This window comes from Lissotriton vulgaris, unplaced genomic scaffold, assembly GCF_964263255.1.
Source record: "Lissotriton vulgaris unplaced genomic scaffold, aLisVul1.2 SCAFFOLD_2700, whole genome shotgun sequence".
NCBI classification, from domain to species: domain Eukaryota; kingdom Metazoa; phylum Chordata; class Amphibia; order Caudata; family Salamandridae; genus Lissotriton; species Lissotriton vulgaris.
The window spans coordinates 205980-232042 of record NW_028241161.1 but is presented as its reverse complement, the minus strand read 5'-3'; the positions used below and the strand labels follow the sequence as shown (position 1 = coordinate 232042).

The following is a 26063-nucleotide window of genomic DNA, read 5'->3' as shown; positions in this document are numbered from 1 at the left end:
TTTTTTAATGGTTATCTCGAGATGTTCTCCATTGTGCCTAGAATGGCTTCTCAACAACACCTACTTTTCCTTCATGCAGCTCTGTACTGTGCTTAAAGCACCTTCTACACTGTGCGTAAAAGTTTTGATAGTCGCCTCAAGTCTGTGTCTATTTCAGCCTCACACAGTAGTTGCCTTTAGAGCCGGCCACTGCTATGATATTTCGTGCATTTTGAGATCCAAAAATATTTGTACTTTTAGCCAATGTTTTTTTAATGACCAGGAAACAGCAGCTCCCCCAACAATAAAGATTTTACAATAAACATGACAAAACAAACATACACAAATCCAAAAGTCTGGCAGCCAGCATTGTACCTATTGGCTTTCTCAATGCTGGTTCTCTATTGTTTCTGTAGTCACCTCTTAACTGGCCTTCTTCAGTCATTTTAGGTCTGGCACAGAGGTAGCTTTAGCGGTCTTGTCAGCCTCCTGTAATCAAGCAATATACAAGTAAAAAATACACTCAAACATACATATACATGTTGAAGCTCTTCATCAATATTTTTTTTTTTTTGTCATTCATATTTTGCTTCTGCCCACCGCAACATCCAATATAGGGGAATGGGTCAGCGCCCTTCAGCCATTGGCTCTCTTCTAATGTGAGTAGCAGCCTTTTCCTGATAACATTTGCACATCAGCCTAAAAAGATGTGAACTTCTGTGCCAAGGTGTGTGGGCCGATGGTTTACGTTGCAAATTACTATTTCTTTCCACTTCTTTTTTTTTAATTTGTATTTGTGTATTTAAACTAGGTGGCCAATGTACCAGAATGTCACACTGTGTTGCGCAGCAAGTCATCTTGTTGCACTACACGACAAGGAAAGGGCAGGATTTGTTATATTTTAGGTTGTAAGGAGCATCCTTCTTTTCCCCTGCGCTTGCGCCATTTTGGTGGCCTAGCGCCAATGCAGGCAGCCTATGGTGCAAGGGTGCCTGCCCTACATGCAGGATTGTTTTTGTGCAGGAAGGATCACCTTCCTGCACAAAAACAATCCTGAGGCATATTTCTCTTTCTATGTGTGCTGCAGAATGCAGGACATATAGAGAGAGGAAGTAACGAGGAGAAATAAAGATATGTATCCTTGTTACGTCCCACCTGAGAAGGGGCATCTTTTTGGCGCATTCTCGGGTCTACCAGTTCAGGTAAATCTGGGAATGGGTCAAAAACCCTGGAAGTGGCATGGGAACACCCACGCAATGCCCATGGAATGCCTTGCCAGGGCACAGTAAGGCAACGCAGCGATTTGCGCTGCATTATCTTACTATAGATTTATGGAGCCACTCCGGGCCATGCAAAGTGGCCATGTGTGGCTTCATAAATCCCATGCAAGGTTTGCGTTGCCCTTGCACCATGTTGCTCCGTGCAAGAGCGACCAATGACTTCCAGTTACAGTAATTTAAAGGCAATGGCATCTTTTATTTGCAAAAAAAAATAAAATTCATATTTCCCTGTGATAGTTATTGAAACTACACTAGGTATACTTGTACAACTGCCTGATATGGAACATTCACACTGTTCTATTGTGGTTATTTGTGTGTTTTTAAATTAAAACCTCTTTTGGTATCATCAGGTTTTCTTTTTTGTTTCTTATTTTTGTGGGATATGCTTTGTAAAATGCACCAGTTTATCAATGCAAGACCAATTGGTTTTTCCTACGCTTGTTTTCCATAGTTGCTAAGTGACACTGGGGCATATGTGACACCTTCAGCCAATGCTGATGTATTACCCAATATTACTTTGTGTTCTCCTTGCTCTGAGCCAGTAAAACTACATATCCCATCATGCAATTTACTGGCAGGTTCTAAAGAAAACCCTAAACTTCCCAGAAATATTTCACACGACATTTAGCAACTACGTTCTTATTTCAGTCATTTACGTTTGCTCTCTCACACCCCTCCTGCCTAAGGAATGAACATTAAGTAATTAATGGTCCCAAATCTTGAGGCAGACTTCCAAGATTTACTCAATCCTTCCCTTTGAGTTTATGAGGGAAGAAACCCCCTGTGCTCCAGAACTCTGTCTCTGTGCTTCAGAAGCAGGAGCGTGTTTGTGTTTTTTTCCCTCTGCTACCTGCAGTGCACATTTGTGTTTGCAATTTTAGATAGTGCCAACTCTGCACAAAAGCATTGGGGTGCTTTACATGAGCACAGTTTACACAAAAAAGGTCAGATTTTTTTCTTTAACACGTGGAGATTAAGGGATTTCTCCAGAATCACAGGGGGGAGTGAGTGGATCGCCGCTCCCGTGTGTGCCCCGAGTTGATGCATTCAGGCGCCGTGGACTGGTGAGCGGTGCCTGCGGTGAAGGAGACCTACGATGCAGAGGCGCAAAACGGAAAAACGCGGCCGCCATTGCCCCTTGATGCCACGGCCCTCGTTGGGAGAGGTGCGGACTGCCCAGGTAGGCATTGAGGCGGGTATCTGGGGGCGGCAGCGGGCAAAGAAACGGGCAAGACATGCAGAACAAGGTTTGTATACCAACGCCCCGCACTCTTAAATCGGCGCTACCGGACTCCAAAATGGCACCTGTGGAGCACATAATGCCTCCTGATAACTCCGGACCATCTCAACAGCCAGTCCCTCGCCAGCGAGTCCTTTCCTATGCTGCGTGCCACCTCTGACTCTACTCAATGTAATCCTGCTCTCGGGGTACTTCTGGATTCTGGACTTTGGTGACTTTTGTACTTCCCGCTTTAAAAAAAAAATAATTTTTAGATGGTCTTCGTCTACACCCACAACCCGGACCCGACATTTTTTCTGACATTTGTTCCTTTCCTTCTTCCCTCACGACTCCTCCTGATGACCCTTGATCGTTTTTCTCCTTTTGCTTGACGGCCTTAAATATATATGTATATGTAAATATGTATTATATAATTGTCCAAGCCTAATTGCTGTTAAAATGTAATCCTGTGTGAATTTACTATTTGTATATATAGAACTCTAACCATTAGTATATGTAGTAGACTTTTGTACTTACTACCATTTCTATGTGATTTTAGAGTTTATCTGTTTGTATCTCTTCCTTGAGTGACTTTCAACTTGTACATGTGCAGTTTTTTCCTGTTTTCATCGCTTCCTTGAGTGCTCTGACACCTCCGGGTAATGTTTGCGCTATATGAAATCGCACTAGATAAAATAAAAAAGTGTTGAGCCGTGGTTTGGACCTGGTTTCTCAGTCGGCAGATGTGGCTGTAGCCCTGCACCCTCTGTAATATTACCAGGCGCGGAACGCCCATTGGGCTGAAAGGGCTTCAAGCCCCCCCCCCCCCCCACCTCGGCGTTCGTGTGTGTAAACCAGGGGTGAGACAGCTTCCTGGACACACATACACAGCCACTTCCGAGGACTTCACAGGTCTTTAAAAGACCATCTACTTGTTAAGGAGGCTTTTTTTCACGCCTTTTAGAGCCCCTGTAACTCCCCTCTGCCGATTTCTGGAAGAATTACCCCCCCCCTCGAATACATTTCTTGCCCACCCCCCTCCCCGAAATTTGCCTCCATTTCGCCTCTGGATATTACTACTCATCTGTAATGATGATACATACAGTAACCTTCCCTGAGAGGGAGACAATAAGTTACATTATACTCAGCTCCTTTCCCCGGTTACAGTGCTCCTTCGCCTTACCTGCACTGCAGACAGTCTCTTCACTCCAGCCCCGGCATCGGGCGGATCCACAGCGCCCCCGCATTCCTCCCTCCATCGTTAGGCTCTGGACAGAAGAAAGGCCGCAGGGTAGGGGGGAAGGAGGCCCCAGAGAAGGTGAAGAGCAGAGACCGGTCATCCACATTGTACACCGAGAGCCTGCCCGCCTCATAGTCCAGGAAGAGACCCACAGCCCTGGGGGGCCCACTGGGGGTCAGGAGGGTAGGAGGGTCAGTGAGAGCTCTGTATTCACCATCTCTGAGCCACACTGTCCAGTATCCATTCTTAGGTGAGTACATAACGCACCCCTTCCTGCTCACAGACTCGTCACACACCCCCAGGCTCCAGGCCGTCTTGTCCCCCACCTCCACCTCCCAGTAATGCCTCCCAGAGCTCAGCCTCTCTCTCCCCAGGACAATGATGACAGGATCGAATCTCTGGGGCGTGTCGGGCAGATCCTGTGCTCTGTCTCCATGCCTCACGCTCCTTCCGGCCTCGGACAGGACGAGCCTTCGCTGAGCAGTGTCCGGATCCAGGGTCACCGCAGCTGCAGGAGAGAGAGAAGCAGAGATCAGCAGCCAATGACAGTAGTAATTACAACTCCAACCACGAGCACCCACACGCAGGTCCTCACAATACCACCTCTTAGCCATCTATCCATACATATTCTACTGATAAATCATACAGTCCTGGCACTTTTCGGTTGCCTTCTTTATCAGAAATAAAAAGCTCTAATACTGAAAAAAGAAAAGAGGCAACCCAGCTTTGGAGAGGGGGCACTGCCGGGGTCTGGTGTACCCGGTTCTTGGTGCCTGGCTCTAGACTGCCGGTTCTAGGTTCCCAACATTGAGGGAAAACGTCTCATACCACAAGAATAACAGAATACGAAATGTAAGTAAACAGGTTCTCAACATAATCCGTATAAGTAACTGATTTAAATCAATGGCACTGATTATATGGTTTTATGAAAGTAGAAGCGCTCCCAACCCCGAGTCTTCACACCTCCATAGTGACATCCATCCAAGTTCCCTTCTTTAGCGGTGAAATTGTAATTTCCTTTTCCACGTTGTTGGCCATAAGCACCATAAGGTCACATTTCTGCCAAACTCTCTGCCGAAAATGACACCGCTTTTTCACGATAAACAGGCTGTGGTTTAAAAATCGAAAACCAAAATATGGGAGAAATATGGAGACGCAAAATCCGTGTGAGAAGTGTTACAAACCAAGGCGTCCAAGTGCATATGGCTGCCTCCTGTTTAACAAGTTTTATTTCATTTTTTTATATAACCAACTGAAAGGCCATGTTCTTCGTTTTTTACTTCTAAACTGAGCTTTCTTGTAGGATTTTCAATGTAAATTCAATCACAACACTACAAACATCACTTTAAAGTTTCTGCACAGAAGAGGTAATTGAGGCAGGTGTATTCTGACACTTTGATTCACACAGCCCTGGTTTATTAAAACTTACCAGATATTAATCAATAAGGCCCAGATGCATCAAGCTTAAATCCGCTCGCAAAGGGGCAGATTCTCAGAATCTGCCCCTTCGCGACCAGTATTTTTGCATTTGCGATGCATCATCCCAAATGCAAAAATCACAATTTAAGAAATCGCAAAATTGTGATTACTTAAATTGCTCTTGCATTTAAGGAATCTCAAATTGAGATTCCTTAAATGCAATGCATCAAAGTTAAAAAAAATTGTGATTTCGCCCTTGGGGCATGTGTGTGTGCAAGATGTACCCATATGCAGATTTCAGGGGGGCAACAGGGTGTCCTTTTGACACCCTGTACAAAAGGGGGTGGTGATGGACGGAGCATCTGAATCAATCAAACACTCACACCCAGTCAAAAGATCTGGGTTTAATCCATCACCGTTCTTTAGCCCACTCTGCCACCCCAGTTCAGACATTTGCATATAGCCATGTCTGAACTGGGGTGGCAGAGTGGGCTAAAGAACGGTGATGGATAAAACCCAGATCTTTTGACTGGGTGTGAGTGTTTGATTGATTCAGATGCTCCGTCCATCACCACCCCCTTTTGTACCGCTTTTAACACCCTTGAAATTGCAATCTCAATTTGCAATTCTCTAATTGAGAATCGCAAATTGAGATTATCTTCCCATTCATTCCTTAATTGCGACTCGCAATTTGCGAGTCGCAATTAAGGAATTTTAAGAAATCGCTATTTTTTAAGCGAGTTCTTCTTGCATAGCATTTTGCTATTCGTTATTAGCGAATTGTTATTTTTCGCTAAAAAGGAATCGCAAAATGGATGCTTGATGCATCTGGGGGATAATATCCAATTATTTCAATGTGATAATGCAAGCAGGGCACATCTGATATAGCCAGGAGCGGTGGAGCGCTGGACTCTCAGATATGACACCCTGGAACTATCTGGGTTGTGGGGTCCGCCTGAGACTTGACAAAGGAAACCAGAATGGGGTTCGCGATCCACAACAGAATAAACATGAACAGAGGGAGGTCACTGCAGAGTGGAGCACTGGTGAGGCGGTGTAAGGAAACATCTGGGAGCGCTGAGAGGAGGCAGTGGTCATTGTATGGTGATGAGGGAGTGCAAAGCCAAGGGCCTGAGGCAGTGCAGAGACTGGACTATGCTGTGTAGGGATTGAGGCTGTGCAGATTGCATTATGCTGTGCAGGGACCGATGTATGCAAAGCTTGGACTATGCTGCGTAGGGACTGAGGCAGTGTAAAGTTTGGACTGTGCGGTGTAGGGATTGAAATTGCAGAGACTGGACTATGGTGTGTAGGGATTGGGGCTATGCAGTGATGTAACTATGCTGTGCGGAGATTGCTGCTTTGTAGAGACTTGATTATGCTGTGAAGGAATGTGCACAGTGTTGTGCTGTGCCCAGTTTGCCTTAGTATAGAGCTATGCAGATAGGGTAAAGCTCTTTTGGGATTGTAGGGCTGTGCAGAAAGTGGGGTGCTCAAAGTTCTGCACTTGTCAGGGAGTGTGCAGAGACTGAAGCTATGTGCAGAGGCTGGACCCTGTGCAGAACCTGGAGCTTGAGACGGGAGCTCTGCGCAGAGACTGGAGTTCTGCGCAGAGACTGGAGCGCTGCGCAGAGACTGGAGCGCTGCGCAGACTGGAGCGCTGTGCAGTGATAGGTTTCATTTTCCGATGCCCCGCCCACTTACATTTACATTTATGAGTTAGCATAATGTGTCTAACTAATGATGTATTCATTTATGCATTTACGTTTGTATTCCCCATCTCATTATTCATTTATGCGTGTGAGTTAATTCAGTTTTCTTAGCTTAGCTTGTGTGCCACCATTTTGGGTGCTTCTCTCTGCGTGCGAGTCGCACTCGCTCATTCCCCCCTCCCGTAGGAATAGGAAAAACCCTGAACGCAGCAGTTTTCGTTTCTTAGCTAACTGTGGCCGAAACTAATAACAAAAACCTAATCAGTAATGTTCTCATGCGCTGGAGATGCAGAGGCCCGGCTCCGCAGCCTTGGGCAGAGATAACCAAATGTTGCTATTGCAGGTGCAGATGCCTCTTGTGTGAGGCCATTGTTCACCCTCTCTGGGGTCCAGTACTTTTCCAGTATGGGCATGTTCTACTTTGCTGTACCATGTTATAACGTATTGCTGTGATGAGATGAATCAGTCCTCTCGGCGCACTCTTAGGGGTGAGGTCAGACAGGGCCCTCTCATATGGGAGTTTGTGGCCTAATAAAATACTTGGTTTATTCTTCTCCACTGTCCAGCTGACTTCTTACTTGGTAATTATAGGTGAGTGCGGTAAGTCACTCGGGTGGATTTGAACCACGCTTATCAGATGGCGCCCGAACAGGAACCCCGCGATAAGGATCTTTCTCACCCGTAAGTGGGTAGCAGAAGGCCGGGGACCCTCTGGTCGGCACGGGGGGTCCGGGCACCCATTTGATGCCGAGCTTGGTTCTCGCAGTGCTGCCCCACCCTGCTGATCGGGAGAGGTCCTGGTTCATGATCCTGCGCCGGGGTCCGGAAGGCGGAACTTTGGAGCTGACCGTGTTGGTCCCAGCAGCCGGGGGTGGAGAACGGTAGACGTCGGTACCGCGTATAGAAGGTGAGTGGTCTGACTGTTGATTGAGGGAGCTGGGACGCTCCAAGAGACTGGTGTGTCTCCGAGACCGGAGTGTCTCTAGTGGTTGGAGGAGCCTGTGTGCTCCTCGGGCTAGTGTGCTCCGGGGAACTCAGAGTGCGAGTGGTGCTCTGACAGACTTGGCGGAGGTTGGGTGGACGTTTGTTTGTGGTCATACGACCGGGTGGTACTGCGGTCGAGGCGTGGCTCATTGCGGGCGGATTTTGGGACTCACCCCGAACCCCTAGAGTGTGTGGTTCGTTGGGAGCGGGTCCAGGGTCTCCTGTGGTAAAGGGTGCAGCGATCTGTAGTGCCGCTCGGGTGGCGGATGTGTTCCCCAATCTCGGAATAGTGAGTGTACTGTTCGGTCTGCGGTAGGGTCCAGGTTCTCCAGGACTTGGTCGACGGGCCTTGTCCCATTTTGGTAACACGTGTTTGGCAGGGATTTGACGCATAGGAAGCGTGAATATATGTGTGTGTGTTTAGTAGTGATTGTGCGGTCTGGGTGTTGGTGAGAGGGTGAGTGTGAATTTTGTGTTGATGTGTGATTGAGTGGGTGAAGATGCCGCGTTTCAGTAAGCTACGGTGCCTCGGGTGCTGCTGCGGCGTCTCGGACACTAGATTGGCTGAGAGCCAACCCGCCCCAGTGGAGAGCTCACCTAATTTCGAGATGTATGTTAAGCATGGATTGACTCCAATTTTGTACAATACTTTGTGGCACATGTACACTAAGTGTAACGTAGATTTGTAATGGCCGTTGACTGGTTCTTTTGATGTGGCAAAACTAGATTATTTGCAGGACAGATTATTTGCTAAGCGTAGCCGCCAGAGTATGTTCGACTCTTTGAGGGTGTGGCAAAAGGAAGTAAGGGAACAACAGATGAGAGAGGAGAAGGTGGCTCAGAAGAGAGCAGCGCAGACGATGGCACAAAAGGCGAGAGAACATACTAAGAAAGAGAATGAGATACAGATTGAGCGCACAGATAGACTTCATAGGTTGCAGACGGATAAAAGCTATGTAATAAGAGAGGAAGAGCAAGATGAGATGGAGGACATTTTGAATGTTCGGCCCCCTCCCCCGTATGCTCCGCAATCATTGTACCCCGTGTTGACAGGTTCTGCTTCCCCTGCGGTGGTTTCAGTTCCACAAACTGTTGCTCCTCCCTTGTTTGGCACCCCCACTTCCTCTGTTTCGGCCCCTACTTTGTTGAGAGATGTTGAACAAGCATTGTCTTCTGTCACCTCTTCCATGACCGCGCCTTTGGTTTCTTTCTTTGCGGCGAGCCCACCTGCCCCCTCTGTGATCTCTTCTGCACTTCCCACTGTTTCTGCTAGTGCCACCCCCCAAGGTGAGTTGACAACCCCGACTCGAGGTGGTGGAAGTGGGTTACTTACCCAAGTACGTAAATTGCTTACACGCTCTACTGTTGGGTTGGATGAAAAAACGATAGTGGCTAATCAGGCTTGTCAGTGGGCTAGGAATCCTATTTATGTACTGGCAGACATCTGGTCTACAGTGAAGGATTATGAGCCTCTGATGCAGCAGCATGCTTTATGGCATATGTCAGCGACGCTGATAGTGTTGTGGGAGCAGGGTTATGGTGGAACGGCACCCCGGGTTCTTTATGACATTAAGGACAGAGCCTATAGGGCTAACACTAGTATGAAGGATGTGTTACAGAATCTGCGGACTTTGCTGGAATATAGAAATGAGTTGCCGTCAGCAGGAGGGACCTATTTTTCTGGAGTGCACCCAATGCGCGAAGTTCACCCTATTTTTCATCCTGAAGTGCCTGCAGTGGTAGACCCAGTAACTAATAATGTGACCAGAGCTCGTGTAGAGGCTCGTTTCCAGGAACAGTGGGTATACACGCCTTGGAAACGGAGCGAAGTGTTGGCGCTGAAGGCGCAGTTGCCCGACTCTAGAAAAAACCGACTGCTTATTACAAAGAATTGACGGAAGCAGCTTCCTCAACGGTCATGACTTTAGCTGACTTAGAATTGTTCTTTGGATTACTGGTTCCGGTGGATGTGTGGAGACAGGTGAAAGGTACAGATCATGCAGAGGAATTGGGAGGTACTTGGGAGGAATTTAAGGACTGGGATAAGGAACGGAAGCCAGGAGACAAACCGAAACCTGAGATCTTAGCATTACCGGGGCGAATAATAAAATGTATGCACTCTCTTATTCCTTCAAAGAAGGTGGATTGGGATAAGTTGACTGCATGTAGACAAAAGAAGGACGAAGCGGTTTCGCATTTCTTCACTCGTTTCGAGGATGCCTTTTTGGATTTTAGTGGTCAGGATCTCTCTCAGGATGGGGGCTTGTGCATTTTTGTGAACAGGTTTGTAACTAACTTGTTACCAGAAATAGAGGCTAGATTGCAGGCATCGGAGAGTACGTGGACGACGTCCACCCCCTCTGGTATTCTGAGTATGGCTCAGTATTATGAACATAGAGAGAACGAGAACAAAGACAGACAGGAAAAGAAAGCCAAAGACTTGAAGACAAGGGTGCTGCTGCAGCAGGTGTCGAAGGGTCGGGGACGTGGAGCCCCACCTATGGTAGCGGGTCGAGGTGGAAGTAGCTATGGAAGGGGAGAGAAGAGAGAGAGGCTGGGGCCGAATCAGTGTGCAAACTGCAAAAAGGAGGGGCACTGGTGGAGAGATTGTCCGGAGCTTCGGTCCAATGCTGGACCAGGCAGAGGAAGAGGTCGTGGTGAATTTCGCTGGGATGACAGACAGTTTGAGGAAGAAAGGCGACCAGGGAGAAATTGCTTTGACGGAGAGAGGGATCGACAACATTTTCAAAAGGAGGATGACCATGACAGAGACAGACAGTACTACAACCAGTACTACAACGACGCATACGCAATGGATGACATGACAGGTTTCTCCCATAACTAGGACAGCGTAGGACAGAGCATGGGACCAGTTTCTGTGGATGTTGATCAACAAGGACCCTATGTGACTGTGGATTTGTTGGGGTCTCCTCAGAAATTTTTGGTGAACACGGGTGCTATGAAAAGTTCTGTAGCACGTTCTCAGGTCCCAGGGGCGGCTCTGTCTGGCAGGAATAATGTTTCCGTTGGGTTCTCAGGTACTCCGGTAATTAGCCCCATTTCTAAGCCTCTAACACTTACGATTGGTCCTTTCACCATTGACTCTCCTTTCCTTTTGACTTCGAATTGTGGCGAGAATTTTCTGGGTTTGGATTTGTTGAAAATATTGCATTCCACCATTTATTGTTCTCCGGACGGTGTGTATGTCACTTTGGGTCCTACTGTTGCGCGTGCGCAACAGTGCTTCTCAAAAGACGAGCCTCTTCCAGCCGAGTTTGTGGGGATCCCGGAGACTTTGTGGGCCAGTAGTGATACTGATGTGGGAAAGGTGGATATTGCCCCCGTGTCCATCAAGGTTAAGGTAGGAGCTCGAATGCCCCGAATACCGCAGTATAAAATATCTAGGGATGGTGAAATGGCTTTGCTGCAAATAATACAGGATTTGATACAGTCGGGTGTGGTGGATGAGACGGCCTCTAACATTTGTAATAGCCCCATTCTCCCGATTCTTAAAAGACCCTCTGCTGATGCAGGTGATGGTGCACCTGATGTTTATCGTTTTGTGATTGATTTACGCCACATTAATAAGGCGGTTGAACCCCAATATCCGGTGGTCTCTAATATTACAACGATTTTGACCATGATCCCTCCCACCGCCAGATATTTCTCTGTTTTGGATTTTAAAAATGCTTTCTTTAGTATCCCGGTACACCCTGACATCTGTCATCTTTTCGGATTCTCATTGGCTAGCCGCAGCTTCAGATTTTGTAGAATTCCTCAAGGCTATACCGAGTGCCCCAGCATTTATAGTCAGGCTTTGAAGGCTCAATTGGATGATTTGGAACTCCCCGAGGGCAATGTTTTATTGCAATATGTAGATGATCTTTTAATAGCGTCTGACACCAAAGATGGGTGTCGAGATGCTACGGTTAAATTGTTGCACCATCTGGCTCGAAATGGACACAAAGTGTCCCTTCCTAAATTTCAATACTGTCGACAGGAGGTTACCTACTTAGGTCATCTCCTATCGAAGGAGGGGAGGAGGTTGACACCGGAGCGCATCAAGGCGATAACTAACATGGCTGTACCTAACACGCAGCGAGAGGTGCGCGCCTTTTTGGGCATAACCTCGTATTGTCGCCAGTGGATGGAATATGCTACTTACCAGTATGCATCTGCTCTTGGCATGAAGGGCTGCTGACATTCATATCTGTGCATAGATCGCCGCCTAGTGTTGGGTCCGGATGATTGCACATTGTTGTCCTGGAAGAGTCTTCGAAGTATCACGAGATAGGGGGCTCCTCCCCTGGACTACAGTGAGCATGGGCATCCTCTCCATCCCCAGATTGTTTTTCGCCATTGTGGCAGAGATGGAGTGTAATACTGAAAGTGATGACCATGCCTGAAAATGCTTCTGAGAGCTGCAGCTGCGACAGGCACCGGGGAGGAGGGCGGGCGATATGAATGTCAGCAGCCCTTCATGCCAAGAACAGATGCATACTGGTAAGTAGCATATTCCGTTCGAGGCATGAGGGCTGCTGAATTCATATCTGTGCATAGAATAAATAGCAGTGTCCTCCTTACTTGCGGGTGCCCGTGCCAGCTGCAGCAGTCTGAAAGAGAGTTCTGAGAACAGCCTGACCTACAGCAGCTTGCTGTTTGGAGTGTACATCCACGCAGTAGTGTTTGGTAAATGTATGTATAGTGGTCCATGTGGCTGCTCTACATATGTCCTCTAGAGGAATATTACCCAGGAAAGCCATGGAGGCCCCCAATTTGCGTGTGGAATGCGCCCTAGGGGGAACTGTTAGTGTGCGTTTAGCTTTCTGATAACAGATCTGGATACATTTAAAAATCCACCTGGCTATATCTGATTTGGAGATAGGGTTGCCTTTATGTTGTGGAGAGAATGCAACGAATAGCTGTTTAGTCTTTCGAAAGTCTTGTCCTGTCGATGTAATACAGGAGAGCTCTTTTGACGTCTAAGGTGTGCAGTGCTCTGTCTGCCACCGAATCTGGGTTAGGAAAGAAAACGGGCAGTTCTATGTTTTGATTGATGTGGAACTGTGAAACCACTTTTGGCATGAATTTAGGGTTGGTGCGAAGCACCACTCTATTCGCATGGATTTGCAGATAGGGTTCCTGAATGGTGAGGGCTTGCAGCTCACTGACCCTCCGCAGGGATGTAATAGCTATCAGGAAGGCCACCTTCCAGGTGAGGAACTGTATGTCACAGGAATGGAGTGGCTCAAAGGGTGGCCCCATGAGTCTGGTGAGAACAATATTTAAGTTCCAGACTGGTGAAGGGGGTGTCTGGGAGGGATCACTCTTTTAAGGCCTTCCAAAAAGGCTTTAATGGCAGGTACCCTAAAAACGGAAAGGTGTTGCCTGTTTTGAAGGTAAGCGGCTATGGCCGCCAGATGGATCCTGATGGAACTGTACGCCAGGTTGCATCGGTACAGATGCAACAAGTAACATATGATGTTTTGCGTAGATGCGTCCAACGGGTTAACGTTATTGTTGGAGCAGTAAATAACAAAACGCTTCCATTTGGCCGCATAGCAGGCCCTGGTAGTTGGTCGCCTTGCCTCCTTGATGATGTCCATACACTCAGGAGGCAAGTTCAGGTATCCAAACTATGACCTCAGGAGCCAAATCGCAAGGTTCAGCTGTTGTGGATCTGGGTGCTGAATGTCGCCATGGCTCTGCGTGAGGAGGCTGGGGGTGAGGTGCAGCCGCTGGTGAGGCACCACTGAAAGTTCCAGGAACGTGGTGTACCAAGCTTGCCGTGCCCACGTTGGAGCAACCAGGATGAGTGTCATGGAGTGCTGTCGCAGTTTGCGCGCCACCAGAGTTATGAGGGGGGCTGGCGGAAAAGCGTACGCAAATCTGCCTGACCAGTTCATCCATATCGCATTGCCCTGAGACTGCGGGTGTGGGAACCTGGCGGCGAAGTTTGGGCATTTTGCGTTCTCGCTTGTGGCGAACAGGTCGATGTCTGGATGACCCCACTGTTGGAAGTATGGATGGAGAACCGACGGGTGGATCTCCCACTCGTGCATTTGATGACTGTGCCTGCTGAGCAGGTCCGCCATCTGGTTGTCGACACCCGGGAGATGCTCCGCCATGAGGAAGATGTTCCTCTGAATGGCCCACTTCCACATGCTCTGGGCTAGGTGAGACAGCTGCGGGGAGTGCGTGCCTCCCTGCTTCTGGATGTAATACATGGCGGTCATGTTGTCCGTCCGGACTAACACGACCTTGTTGCACAGGTGCAACTTGAATGCCTTCAGTGCCATGAAGATTGCCATGAGTTCTAACACATTGATATGCATCCGTTGCTGTTGTGCTGTCCATAGTCCCTGCACTGTGTAGTGGAGGACATGCGCCCCCCAACCCTGGAGAGATGCGTCCGTCGGTAGCACTATTTGTGGGACAGGCTCCTGGAACGGTCGTCCCCTGCAAAGGTTTTGTGGGTTCCACCAATGCAGAGAGTTGTAAGCACGACCGGTCACCAACACTAGGTCTTTTAGATGTCCATGAGCCTGGTTCCACTGACGGGCTAAGCATTCTTGGAGGGGTCGCATGTGCAGCCTCGCGTGCGGGACTATGAATATGCAGGATGCCATCATGCCGATCAGTTGCATGAAAACCTGTGCTGGGAGGGATTGCTGAGGTCGGAACCTCCGGATGAGTGCCTGCATGCTGTTGACCCTGGCTGCGGCCGGCTGCGCCGTGGCCGACTGAGTGTTTATTGACGCCCCCAGGTACTGTTGCACATGGGCTGACTGCAGGTGAGATTTTGCGTAGTTGAGAGAGAACCCCAGACTGTGAAGGAGGTGAATGGTCCGCGACATGTCGTGGCCGCACTGAATGGCAGACCTCGCCTGGACGAGCCAGTCGTCCAGGTAGGGATACACGTGAATACCTTCCCTGCGCAAGTGCGCTGCCACAGTTGCTAAGCACTTGGTGAAAACCCTGGGAGCGGTAGTGACCCCGAATGGCAGGACTTTGAATTGGTAATGCTGACCGTTGACTGTGAACCTGAGATACCTCTTGTGACTCGGGTGGATGGGAATGTGGAAATACGCATCCTTGAGGTCCAGGGTGGCTAGGAAGTCGCCCTGACGGAGCAGCGGCAGGACTTGTTGTAAAGTTAGCATGTGAAAGTGCTCCGAGAGGATGTATTGGTTGAGGGGTCTGAGATCTAGAATGGGCCTTAGGGACCCGTCCTTTTTTGGAATCAAGAAGTACAAGGAGTACACCCCTGCACCCCTTTCTTCGGCAGGCACCAGTTCTATGGCTCCTTTTTGCAGCATGGAGAGGACTTCTTGCTGCAATAAGTGCGAGTGCTCTGCGGACATAGGACGGTTTCTTGGGGGTATGTTGGGGGGGGGGGGGGGTGGAGGTTAGTTCTAGACAATAGCCGTAACGGATAAGTTGCCTCACCCACCTGTCTGTTGTGATGTCTTCCCAGAGCGGCAGGAACTGCTGAAGTCTCCCCCCGACAGGTGTTAGATGGTCGGGGGGCAGTGACAAGAAGTCACTGTTTGTTGGGAGTGGAGGATCTGGCGTTGTTATTGCTGCGGCCTCTCCCTTTGGCGCTGTTCCCACGGTATCCACCTCTGTTGTTTTTAGTGTATGCAGACTGCGTGTTGCCCTTGGCGTACTGGGAATGCTGTAGAGCTTGACCTCTTGTTGCTCCCCTGTTACCGGAGCGACGAAAGGAACCGCTCCGAAACTGTTGTGACTGGAGAGCCCCCATGGACTTCGCCGTCTCAGTGTCTTTTTTCATTTTTTCGAGTGTTGTGTCAACATCGGGTCCAAACAGGAAGTCCGGATTAACCGGCTGATTGAGAAGAGTAGTCTGGATCTCGGGTTTAAACCCAGAGATGCGCAGCCATGCGTGGCGTCGCAGCATCACGCTAGTATTGATTGCCCTTGCTGCAGTGTCCGCTGCGTCCAGTGCGCACTTGATGGACGCATTGGAGATCAGTTTACCCTCTTGTATAACCATTTCCGCAGCCTCTCTGTACATATCAGGCATGTGCTGCATTAACTGTTCTAGGGTGTCGTAGTGCGCCCTGTCGTACCTAGCCAACAGGGCCTGTGTATTGGCTATTCTCCAAGTGTTAGCGGCCTGCGCAGCCACCCGCTTCCCAGATGCCTCAAAGATTTTGGACTCTTTGTCCGGAGGGGGAGCGCCTCCCGTTGATTGAGAGTTTGCCCTTTTGCGCGCGTTAGCCACCACAAGGGAGTCCAAGGGGAGCTGTCCTTTGATATAGGTGGGGTCCACTGGAGCAGGCCTGTATTTTTTGTCGATCCGTGGATTGATAACTCTGGCTTTTGTTGGCTCCTTGAAAATGGCTGTGGCATGTTTGAGGACCCCCTTAAGCATGGGCAGAGTCTTGGTGGAGCGTTCAGATGTGGAGAAGGTGTCGAATAAGAAGTCTTCATCCACTGGCTCAGCATGCATTTCGACGTCATGATTGAGGGCTGCGCGCTCTATCAATGCATTGAACACCGCAGTGTCCTCAGTTGGAGACTGTTTGACATTGTAGGACTGAGAGTCTGGGGCGGTATGGGGGTCATCAGGGTCATCACCTTGATCCGCCGCCCCAGACAATTGATTGGAGACATCCTGATCAGTGTCAGTGTTGTAAGAGAAGCCCATCTGGCTATAGTCTGCAGTTGAGTCCTCCTCACTTTGAGTTGGAGAATGAACAGTGTGGTGCGAGTAGTCCTGAAGAGGTTCAACAAGAACCGGAGAGGTGGCGGAGGCCATCTTCTTTTTGAGGGGAATCTTGTAACCCTCCAAAGGATGTTCAGGCGTGATCTTCCGCTTGTGGATGGTAAGCCTGCCCGACTCCGAGTCAATAAACAGTTTTGTTTGGTTGTCGTAAGAAGGCTCGTGATAGACGGCCTGTGCATGCGAGGACACCTTCGCCACCTTGGAGGCCTCTTGAGTTTTTGGATGGGCAGTGGGCGGAAGGCCAAACTTAAGTGGTGTTGATTCAGCCTGCTTCGAACCGGAAGCGCCGGCTTCGTGTTTCTTCGACGCCTGAGTAGGCCGCTCGCTTGAGCGCGTCGAATCGACCTCCTTGCGCGGTGCGCCTCCGTCCTTGGGCGTCCACGAAAATTTTGGGGCGTCCTTAGTCGTGGCTTCGACCCTCTTCGCCAGCCCAGCCTTGAGTCCCGAGAGGGGTGGCTGGAGAGCTTTCCCGAACGGAAGACCCTTGCCCTTCTCGGCATGCTTGGCAGTGGACGCCGGCACCGGCTCCGAGGCCTTCGAAGCGACGGTCTTGGTGGCAGAGCCCTGCTTCGGAGTCCCAGTCTTGGCGCCGACGGGCAGCTTCGGCGTCGAAGGATCGATGGCAACCTTCGAGGCGTGCGTCGACGTCGAACCGACCACCATTTTGAGTAGTTTCGGTTTCGATTTCGTCTCCGTCTGTTTCGGTTTCGATTTCACGGAATCGACCGATGGCTCCTTTGAAAGGGTCTTAGCCTGGCTATGTCGCGGGACTGTAGACCGAAAGGATGGATCTTGGCTAAGGCCTTTCGGCGATGCCTCGACCGGAGCCGGAGCGGGCTGAATGTCAATGATAGGGCCCGGAACTGCGGGCGGAATCGGTTCACCACCGGAGTCGTCATCAACGGCCGCAAGGGCCTGATCGTCGTCCCCTACCTCGACGACATCCTGGTCGTGGGCGAACTCCTCGTCTGGCTCGTCCACTTCGAAATTGGAGTCGTGCTCCGACGCTGGTTCCGACATTTCTTCGGGAACGTCATCTTCCGGCTCATCTTCATCTTGGAAGAGTTCCTCGTCACCGGCATCGAAGATGTTTGCAGGTGCTGGAGCCGACTGTTGGGCCGACTGCCTCGCCGCACGTCGAAGTTTAATAGTCTTCTTTGACCGGAACCTCGAGCAGGCGAAACATTTTGACTCTTCGTGGTCGGGGGACAAACAGGTGTTGCACACTGGGTGCACATCTAAGTTCGAATATTTCGAATTACACACAGGACACCGCTTAAACGGGGTCCGTTCCATCGTCGATGTAGACTGGGCCTGAGTCGTCGAGAGAAACTTTTTTCGACGCCGATCGAAGAACCGAAAGGGCCAGGCACAGAACGATACAATACCGACGTTAAGAAGGCCTTTTGGCCTAAGGAACAGAAAGAGTACAAGTTAAGTAACTGGAGTAAGAGATTAGACATCCGAACCCAGTGGTGGAAAAAAACAATCTGGGGATGGAGAGGATGCCCATGCGCATTGTAGTCCAGGGGAGGAGCCACCTATCTCGTGATACTTCGAAGACTCTTCCAGGACAACAATGTGCAATCATCCGGACCCAACACTAGGCGGCGATCTATGCACAGATATGAATTCAGCAGCCCTCATGCCTCGAACACCCAATTATGCCTTACTAACCAAACCCCTTCTGTATTTGACTACTAAAGAGGTGCGCGAACCCCTACCCTGGACTCCAGCACGTCAAGAAGCCTTTGAGTCACTAAAAACTGCTTTGTGTTCTGCACCTGTTTTGGGAACTCCTGATTACGAGAAGCCTTTTGTGCTTTATGTACATGAGACGGAAGGTTGCGCGTTGTCTGTCCTAACTCAATGTTTTGGCGGGAAACAGAGACCTTGCGTTTATTTTTCTGCTATGCTTGACAATGTGGCGAAAGCGTTGCCGAGCTGTCTAAGGGCTACAGCGGCTGCTGCGGTCTCAATTAGACAATCGGCGGGGCTTGTGCTGGGTTCTGATCTCACAGTAATGGTACCGCATGCTGTGGACACTTTATTGAACAAAACGCAGATGCAGCATTTAACTATGCTCGTCTTACTGGTTATGAGCTCACATTATTCGCACACCATGTTACGATTAAAAGATGTGCCACTTTGAACTCAGCCACGTTGCTACCCATCCCTTCAGATGAAAAGGACGATGAAGTCCATGATTGTTTGTTTCGGACAGAGGAGGAGACGAAGGGAAGGATAGATTTAACGGACACCCCCCTAGATGATCCCGACGGGGAGCTGTATGTTGATGGTTCCTGTTTTAAACTTACGGATGGTACCTCAACTGCAGCATATGCAGTCACAACATTGAAAACAGTGGTGGAGACTTCTAGGGTCCCGTACCACTCAGCCCAAGCTGCAGAAATAATAGCATTGATGCGAGCGTGTGAATTGAGTGAAGGACTGGACGTGAATATTTACACTGACAGCCAATACGCCTTCGGCGTGGCTCATAGTTATGGGCGACAATGGGCAGAGAGAGGGTTTTTTACATCACACGGACAAAGGATCCAGAATGGTCCGTTGATATTACGACTATTGACAGCATTGACGCTTCCCAGACGACTGGCTGTGATCAAATGTAGTGCACACAAAGCGGTGGTGGATGATGTGGGACGGGGCAATGCATTTGCAGATCAGACAGCTAAGGAGACAGCTAGGACAAAACTCCCACGAATGTTTGTGGCAGGACCAGCTAGGTGGGTAACGGACGTTGACATGTTCATGAATACTTTACAAAGTGTGCAGAACATACAAGAAAAAGCGACTGAGGATGAGTTGAGGACATGGAAGGATGGTGGGGGACGGTTGGACTTGGATGAGTGCTGGACGGATGTGTAAGACAAAATACGATAGTTACTCCCGGACGCATATGTCCTCCCAGTGGTGACAATGGCTCGTGGGCCAGCTCATATTAGTGCGAAAGGAATATGTAAATTACTAGACCCAGTGTGGAGTAATACGAACATTTCCAAGGTGGCAACCCATTTAGTGCAGCAGTGCATGGTTTGTTTAAGACATAATCCTGGAAAGGGAACACCTGTCCCGATTGGCAATTTTGCTCCTCCTTCTTTTCCTTTTGAAGTGATCCAAATGGATTATATTGAAATGGAGAGAGTCAATAACCTTAAGTACGTCCTGGTGGTGGTATGCTCCTTTAGTAGGTGGGTGGAGGCTTTCCCAACTAAGGATTGTACAGCTAGCTCAACAGCTAAGATGTTGATAAAGGAATATTTCTCTCGCTACGGATTGCCCCGGGTGATCTGGAGTGACAACGGCACATCCTTTAATGCCAAATTGATGGAACAGATATGTAAGGGACTACAGATATCACAGAAATGTCATGCAGCACGACACCCCCAGGCTGCGGGTTTGGTAGAGAGGTTCAATGGGACTTTGAAGTTAAAAATGGCCAAAATACAAGAGAGTACAGGGTTACGTTGGCCAGACCCACTCCCCTTGGCTTTACTTTCCACTAGAGTGACAGTCAATTCCACGACAGGTGTCTCACCTCACGAGGTCATTTTCGGCCGTCCCGCCAACGTGTGGGGTGTCCCTAGACCTAAATGTTTCTCGGAAATAGAATACCTTTTGTTGATAGATTACCTGTATGCTTTGACTAAATATCTCCGTTCTGTTCATCAGCAGGTAGCAGACACCCTGAAGCCGCGGCCGGAGGGGGAAGGACACACTATACAACCCGGGGACTGGGTTGTCGTCTAGAAGTACCAGCGGAAGTCCTGCTTGGATCCAAGGTGGTCGGAGCCGAGGCAAGTTCTCCTCACCACCCGCACCGCACTCCGGATCCAGGGCCGCAAGGCGTGGACACATGCATCCCACGTGAAGCGCGTCCCACTGCCACTGCCATATAACGAATGGGTGAGAAAAGGCATCGCTGATGACGAATGTGAAGTAGTTCCTCGGTACATACCATTCTCGGATGCTTTGTTGAGGGGTGAGGAGCCGGATCAAAAGGAGAAGAGGCCAGCTCCGATTGCAAGTGGTGAGGCCTCTCCTGATCACAGTGAGCAAACATCAGCGGATAAGTCCCCTGCCATTGAGCCCCCCATTCTGTTCACCGATCCAGAGGTGCGAGGGAGCACTCGTTATAATCTGCGGCCCAGGAAGGGAAGGAAAGAGAATTGAGCACTGGAAGAAGGGCTGAGATAGGGACTTAGAAGAGAACTGTGCTGAAGAGTAGTTAAGTGTTAGGGACGGACTGCTGGAAGAGCCCTGGTGCACTGTCGAGGCATTGTCAGATGGGACACTAGGATTGCGCCTGGGCCCGGATTAAGTGCTCCTGAGTTGCAAAAGCTGTGCGACTCCGTCGTGGGATTAGGGAATGAACCATAGAAGCCTGCCTGTGAGGCTTTAACGGACACAGGGAGAAGATCCCTTCTGAGGGTGAAGAACCCCCTGGCCGGCTTTGGTGTGACTGTGACTGTTTGATTACTTTTTAGTTTAGTTTTGGACTTTTAGTTAGGGAACATGTACCCCTTTGGCCGTCCCATTCCTGAGGAGGAGCAGCCTTTTGCAGCTCCTCGTAGACCAGAACACGACTCCCCATGGCTCACTCTGCCCCGAAAAGAAAAATTGTGGCCATTGTGATATTTATCATTGTATTTCTGATAATTCTTGGAATACTGTTTTTCCTGGATGAAGCCTATCATGTTCATATGTTTATGCCTACCCCTTCTGCCCTTCCCGAGCACAATATGGTTACTGTTGATTATGGTGAACAATGTTTGCAAAAAGGTTACCGTGATAATGTTTTTATCAAGACTCTACATCATGCCCATGCCGTGTATAATGTGACAGATTGTTGGGTTTGTGGGTTGCTGCCTTCTGCTGCCTATAAAAAGGATAGATTGTTGGCACTCCCTTTAACTCCTGTGAATAGTTGTGTGGGTTGGTACACTTTAATTGGCATGGTGAAATTCTTTCAACAACCTCATTTTCTAGATCCTCGATTACCTAGTAAAGGATCTACTTTGACAATGCGAGTACACCCTATGCCCAACCCTTCTCTTGGACAGTTGTTTACTCACGGACGTTTTGATCAGACATTTCTGGAAACATGCTCGAAGAAAGTGGGACGATTTGTGACGCCTAATGACACTGATAAAGTTAGGGAGAGTTTTCTACAGTTGAACTCTTCTCTGGCTTATAGACACCCTCCTGCGACAAATGGTAGTAGTCATTCTTTGGTGCCCCTGGCAGTTGTTGGGCCCTCACCATTCTTCTGTATCCTGGGGAGGGGCCCTATAAAGGTTGGGAACAGTTCTTGCAATGTGTGCTTGACGTCATTCTTGCTGATAGGGGTGGAGCTTGTCACGTCATCGGGACGTCTTGCTGTGTGTATATTCCTGACTCGGCCCCCACTGTTAACTTAGCTGTACAGAAACTTCAAAGATTAGCGACTGAACTTCATCAGGACACTGGTACTTGGTCACTACAGAAATGGCTGTGGGGTGTTTTCTCCTCTTGGGGCTGGAAGATTCTGATGGTTGTTGTAGGAGTAGTGGGTATATTGCTGACTTGTTGCCTATGTGTTTATTGCCTTCCCCCTTGTTGCTCCATGTGAGCCAGTAATTTGCAATCTCCTAAAAGACCGACCCGCCAGTATCCTGTTTCTAATGACATGGAGCTTAATGATATTTACTGGTTGATGCTTTTCGATGATGATGTTTTTGATTGATATGTTTCCCCCGTCCCTAGCATGATATGTAAAGACCTTATCTTTTAGCTAATAAAGGCTACGCCCATGTTAGCCACATAATGCTAACAGGAGGGTCTGATAGGTTTCATTTTCCGATGCCCCGCCGACTTACATTTACGAGTTAGCATAATGTGTCTAACTAATGATGTATTCATTTATGCATTTACGTTTGTATTCCCCATCTCATTATTCATTTATGCGTGTGATGTTATTCAGTTTTCTTAGCTTAGCTTGTGTGCCACCATTTTGGGTGCTTCTCTCTGCGTGCGAGTCGCACTAGCTCATTCCCCCCTCCCGTAGGAATAGGAAAAACCCTGAATGCAGCAGTTTTCGTTTCTTAGCTAACTGTGGCCGAAACTAATAACAAAAACCTAATCAGTAATGTTCTCATGCGCTGGAGATGCTGAGGCCCGGCTCCGCGACCTTGGGCAGAGATAACCAAATGTTACTATTGCAGGTGCAGATGCCTCTTGTGTGAGGCCATTGTTCACCCTCTCTGGGGTCCAGTACTTTTCCAGTATGGGCGTGTTCTACTTTGCTGTACCATGTTATAATGTATTGCTGTGATGAGAGGAGTCAGTCCTCTCGGCGCACTCCTAGGGGTGAGGTCGGACAGGGCCCTCTCATATGGGAGTTTGTGGCCTAATAAAATACTTTGTTTATTCTTCTCCACTGTCCAGCTGACTTCTTACTTGGTAATTATAGGTGAGTGCGGTAAGTCACTCGGGTGGATTTGAGCCACGCTTATCAGATGGCGCCCGAACAGGAACCCCGCGATAAGGATCTTTCTCACCCGTAAGTGGGTAGCAGAAGGCCGGGGACCCTCTGGTCGGCACGGGGGGTCCGGGCACCCATTTGATGCCGAGCTTGGTTCTCGCAGTGCTGCCCCACCCTGCTGATCGGGAGAGGTCCTGGTTCATGATCCTGCGCCGGGGTCCGGAAGGCGGAACTTTGGAGCTGACCGTGTTGGTCCCAGCAGCCGGGGGTGGAGAACGGTAGACGTCGGTACCGCGTATAGAAGGTGAGTGGTCTGACTGTTGATTGAGGGAGCTGGGACGCTCCAAGAGACTGGTGTCTCTCCGAGACCGGAGTGTTATAGGTGAGTGCGGTAAGTTACTCGGGTGGATTTGAGCCACGCTTATCAGCAGAGACTGGAGCTCTGTGCAGAGACTGGAGCGCTGTGCAGAGACTGAAGCTATGTGCAGAGACTGAAGCTATGTGCAGAGACTGGAGCGCTGTGCAGAGGCTGGAGTGCTGTGCAGAGGCTGGAGCGCTGTGCACAGACTGCAGCGCTGTGCACAGACTGGAGCTATGTGCAGAGACTGGAGCGCTGTGCAGAGACTGGAGCGCTGTGCAGAGACTGGAGCGCAATGCAGAGACTGAAGCGCAGTGCAGAGACTGAAGCGCTGTGCAGAGACTGAAGCACTGTGCAGAGACTGAAGCGCTGTGCAGAGACTGAAGCGCTGTGCACAGACTGGAGCTATGTGCAGAGACTGGAGCGCTGTGCAGAGACTGGAGCGCTGTGCAGAAACTAAATCTATGTGCAGAGACTGAAGCTCTGTGCAGAGAATGAAGCACTGTGCAGGCGCTGTGCAGAGACTGGAGCGCTGTGCAGAGACTGGAGCGCTGTGCAGAGACTGGAGCGCTTTGCAGAGACTGGAGCGCTGAGCAGAGACTGGAGCGCTGAGCAGAGACTGGAGCGCTGTGCAGAGACTGGAGCGCTGTGCAGAGACTGGAGTGCTGTGCAGAGACTGGAGCGCTGTGCAGAGACTGGAGCTTTGTGTAGAGACCGGAGTGCAGAGACCGGAGCGCTGTGCAGAGACCGGAGCGCTGTGCAGAGGCCGGAGCGCTGTGCAGAGACTGGAGCTCTGTGCAGAGACTGGAGCGATGTGCAGAGACTGAAGCGATGTGCAGAGACTGAAGCGCTGTGCAGAGACTGAAGCGCTGTGCACAGACTGAAGCGCTGTGCAGAGACTGGAGCGCTGTGCAGAGACTGGAGCGCTGTGCAGAGACTGGAGCGCTGTGCAGAGACTGGAGTGCTGTGCAGAGACTGGAGCGCTGTGCAGAGACTGGAGCTTTGTGTAGAGACCGGAGTGCAGAGACCGGAGCGCTGTGCAGAGACCGGAGCGCTGTGCAGAGGCCGGAGCGCTGTGCAGAGACTGGAGCTCTGTGCAGAGACTGGAGCTCTGTGCAGAGACTGAAGCGATGTGCAGAGACTGAAGCGCTGTGCAGAGACTGAAGCGCTGTGCACAGACTGAAGCGCTGTGCAGAGACTGAAGCGCTGTGCAGAGACTGAAGTTATGTGCAGAGACTGAAGCGCTGTGCTGAGACTGGAGCGCTGTGCAGAGACTGGAGCGCTGTGCAGAAACTGGAGCGCTGTGCAGAAACTGGAGCGCTGTGCAGAGACTGGAGCTTTGTGCAGAGACTGAAGCTCTGTGCAGAGAATGAAGCGCTGTGCAGAGACTGACGCGCTGTGCAGAGACTGAAGCGCTGTGCAGAGACCGGAGCGCTGTGCAGAGACTGGAGCGCTGTGCAGAGACTGGAGCGCTGTGCAGAGACTGAAGCTATGTGCAGAGACTGGAGTTATGTGCAGAGACTGGAGCTCTGTGCAGAGACTGGAGCTCTGTGCAGAGACTGAAGCTCTGTGCAGAGACTGAAGCTCTGTGCAGAGACTGAAGCGCAATGCAGAGACTGAAGCGCAATGCAGAGACCGAAGCGCAATGCAGAGACTGAAGCGCAATGCAGAGACTGAAGCGCTGTGCAATGCAGAGACTGAAGCGCAGTGCAGAGACTGAAGCGCTGTGCAGAGACTGAAGCGCTGTGCAGAGACTGAAGCGCTGTGCAGAGACTGGAGCGCTGTGCAGAGACTGGAGCGCTGTGCAGAGACTGGAGCGCTGTGCAGAGACTGGAGCGCTGTGCAGAGACTGGAGCGCTGTGCAGAGACTGGAGCGCTGTGCAGAGACTGGAGCGCTGTGCAGAGACTGGAGCTCTGTGCAGAGACTGAAGCTCTGTGCAGAGACTGAAGCTCTGTGCAGAGATGAAGCTCTGCACAGAGACTGAAGCTCTGCACAGAGACTGGAGCTTTGCGCAGAGATGAAGCTCTGCGCAGAGACTGGAGCGCTGTGCAGAGACTCGAGCTCTGTGCAGAGACTGAAGCTCTGTGCAGAGAATGAAGCGCTGTGCAGAGACTGAAGCACTGTGCAGAGACTGAAGCTATGTGCAGAGACTGAAGCGCTGTGCAGAGACTGGAGCGCTGTGCAGAGACTGGAGCGCTGCGCAGAGACTGGAGCTCTGCGCAGACTGGAGCTTTGCGCAGAGATGAAGCTCTGCGCAGAGACTGGAGCGCTGCAAAGAGACTGGAGCTCTGCGCAGAGACTGGAGCGCTGTGCAGAGACTGGAGCGCTGTGCAGAGACTGAAGCTATGTGCAGAGACTGTGCAGAGACTGGAGTTATGTGCAGAGACTGGAGCTCTGTGCAGAGACTGGAGCCCTGTGCAGAGACTGGAGCTCTGTGCAGAGACTGGAGCTCTGTGCAGAGACTGGAGCTCTGTGCAGAGACTGGAGCGCTGTGCAGAGACTGGAGCGCTATGCAGAGACTGAAGCGCTGTGCAGAGACTGAAGCGCTGTGCAGAGACTGAAGCGCTGTGCAGAGACTGAAGCTATGTGCAGAGACTGAAGCGCTGTGCAGAGACTGGAGCGCTATGCAGAGACC

At 50.1% G+C, this 26063-nt stretch overlaps 1 protein-coding gene across 1 annotated transcript in view; it reads right to left on the bottom strand.

The window, feature by feature from the left end:
* Positions 1-238: 238 nt before the first annotated feature.
* LOC147672097 (E3 ubiquitin-protein ligase TRIM39-like) overlaps positions 239-26063 on the bottom strand; it is a 136863-nt gene continuing 111038 nt past the window's right edge. The window contains exons 7-8 of the mRNA XM_086948036.1: positions 3662-4226; positions 239-468 (exon numbers count right to left, since the gene is read on the bottom strand). Of these exons, the coding sequence (XP_086804162.1) occupies positions 3682-4226 (545 nt within the window). The 3' untranslated portion in view covers positions 239-468; positions 3662-3681. The remainder of the gene's footprint in view (positions 469-3661; positions 4227-26063) is intronic.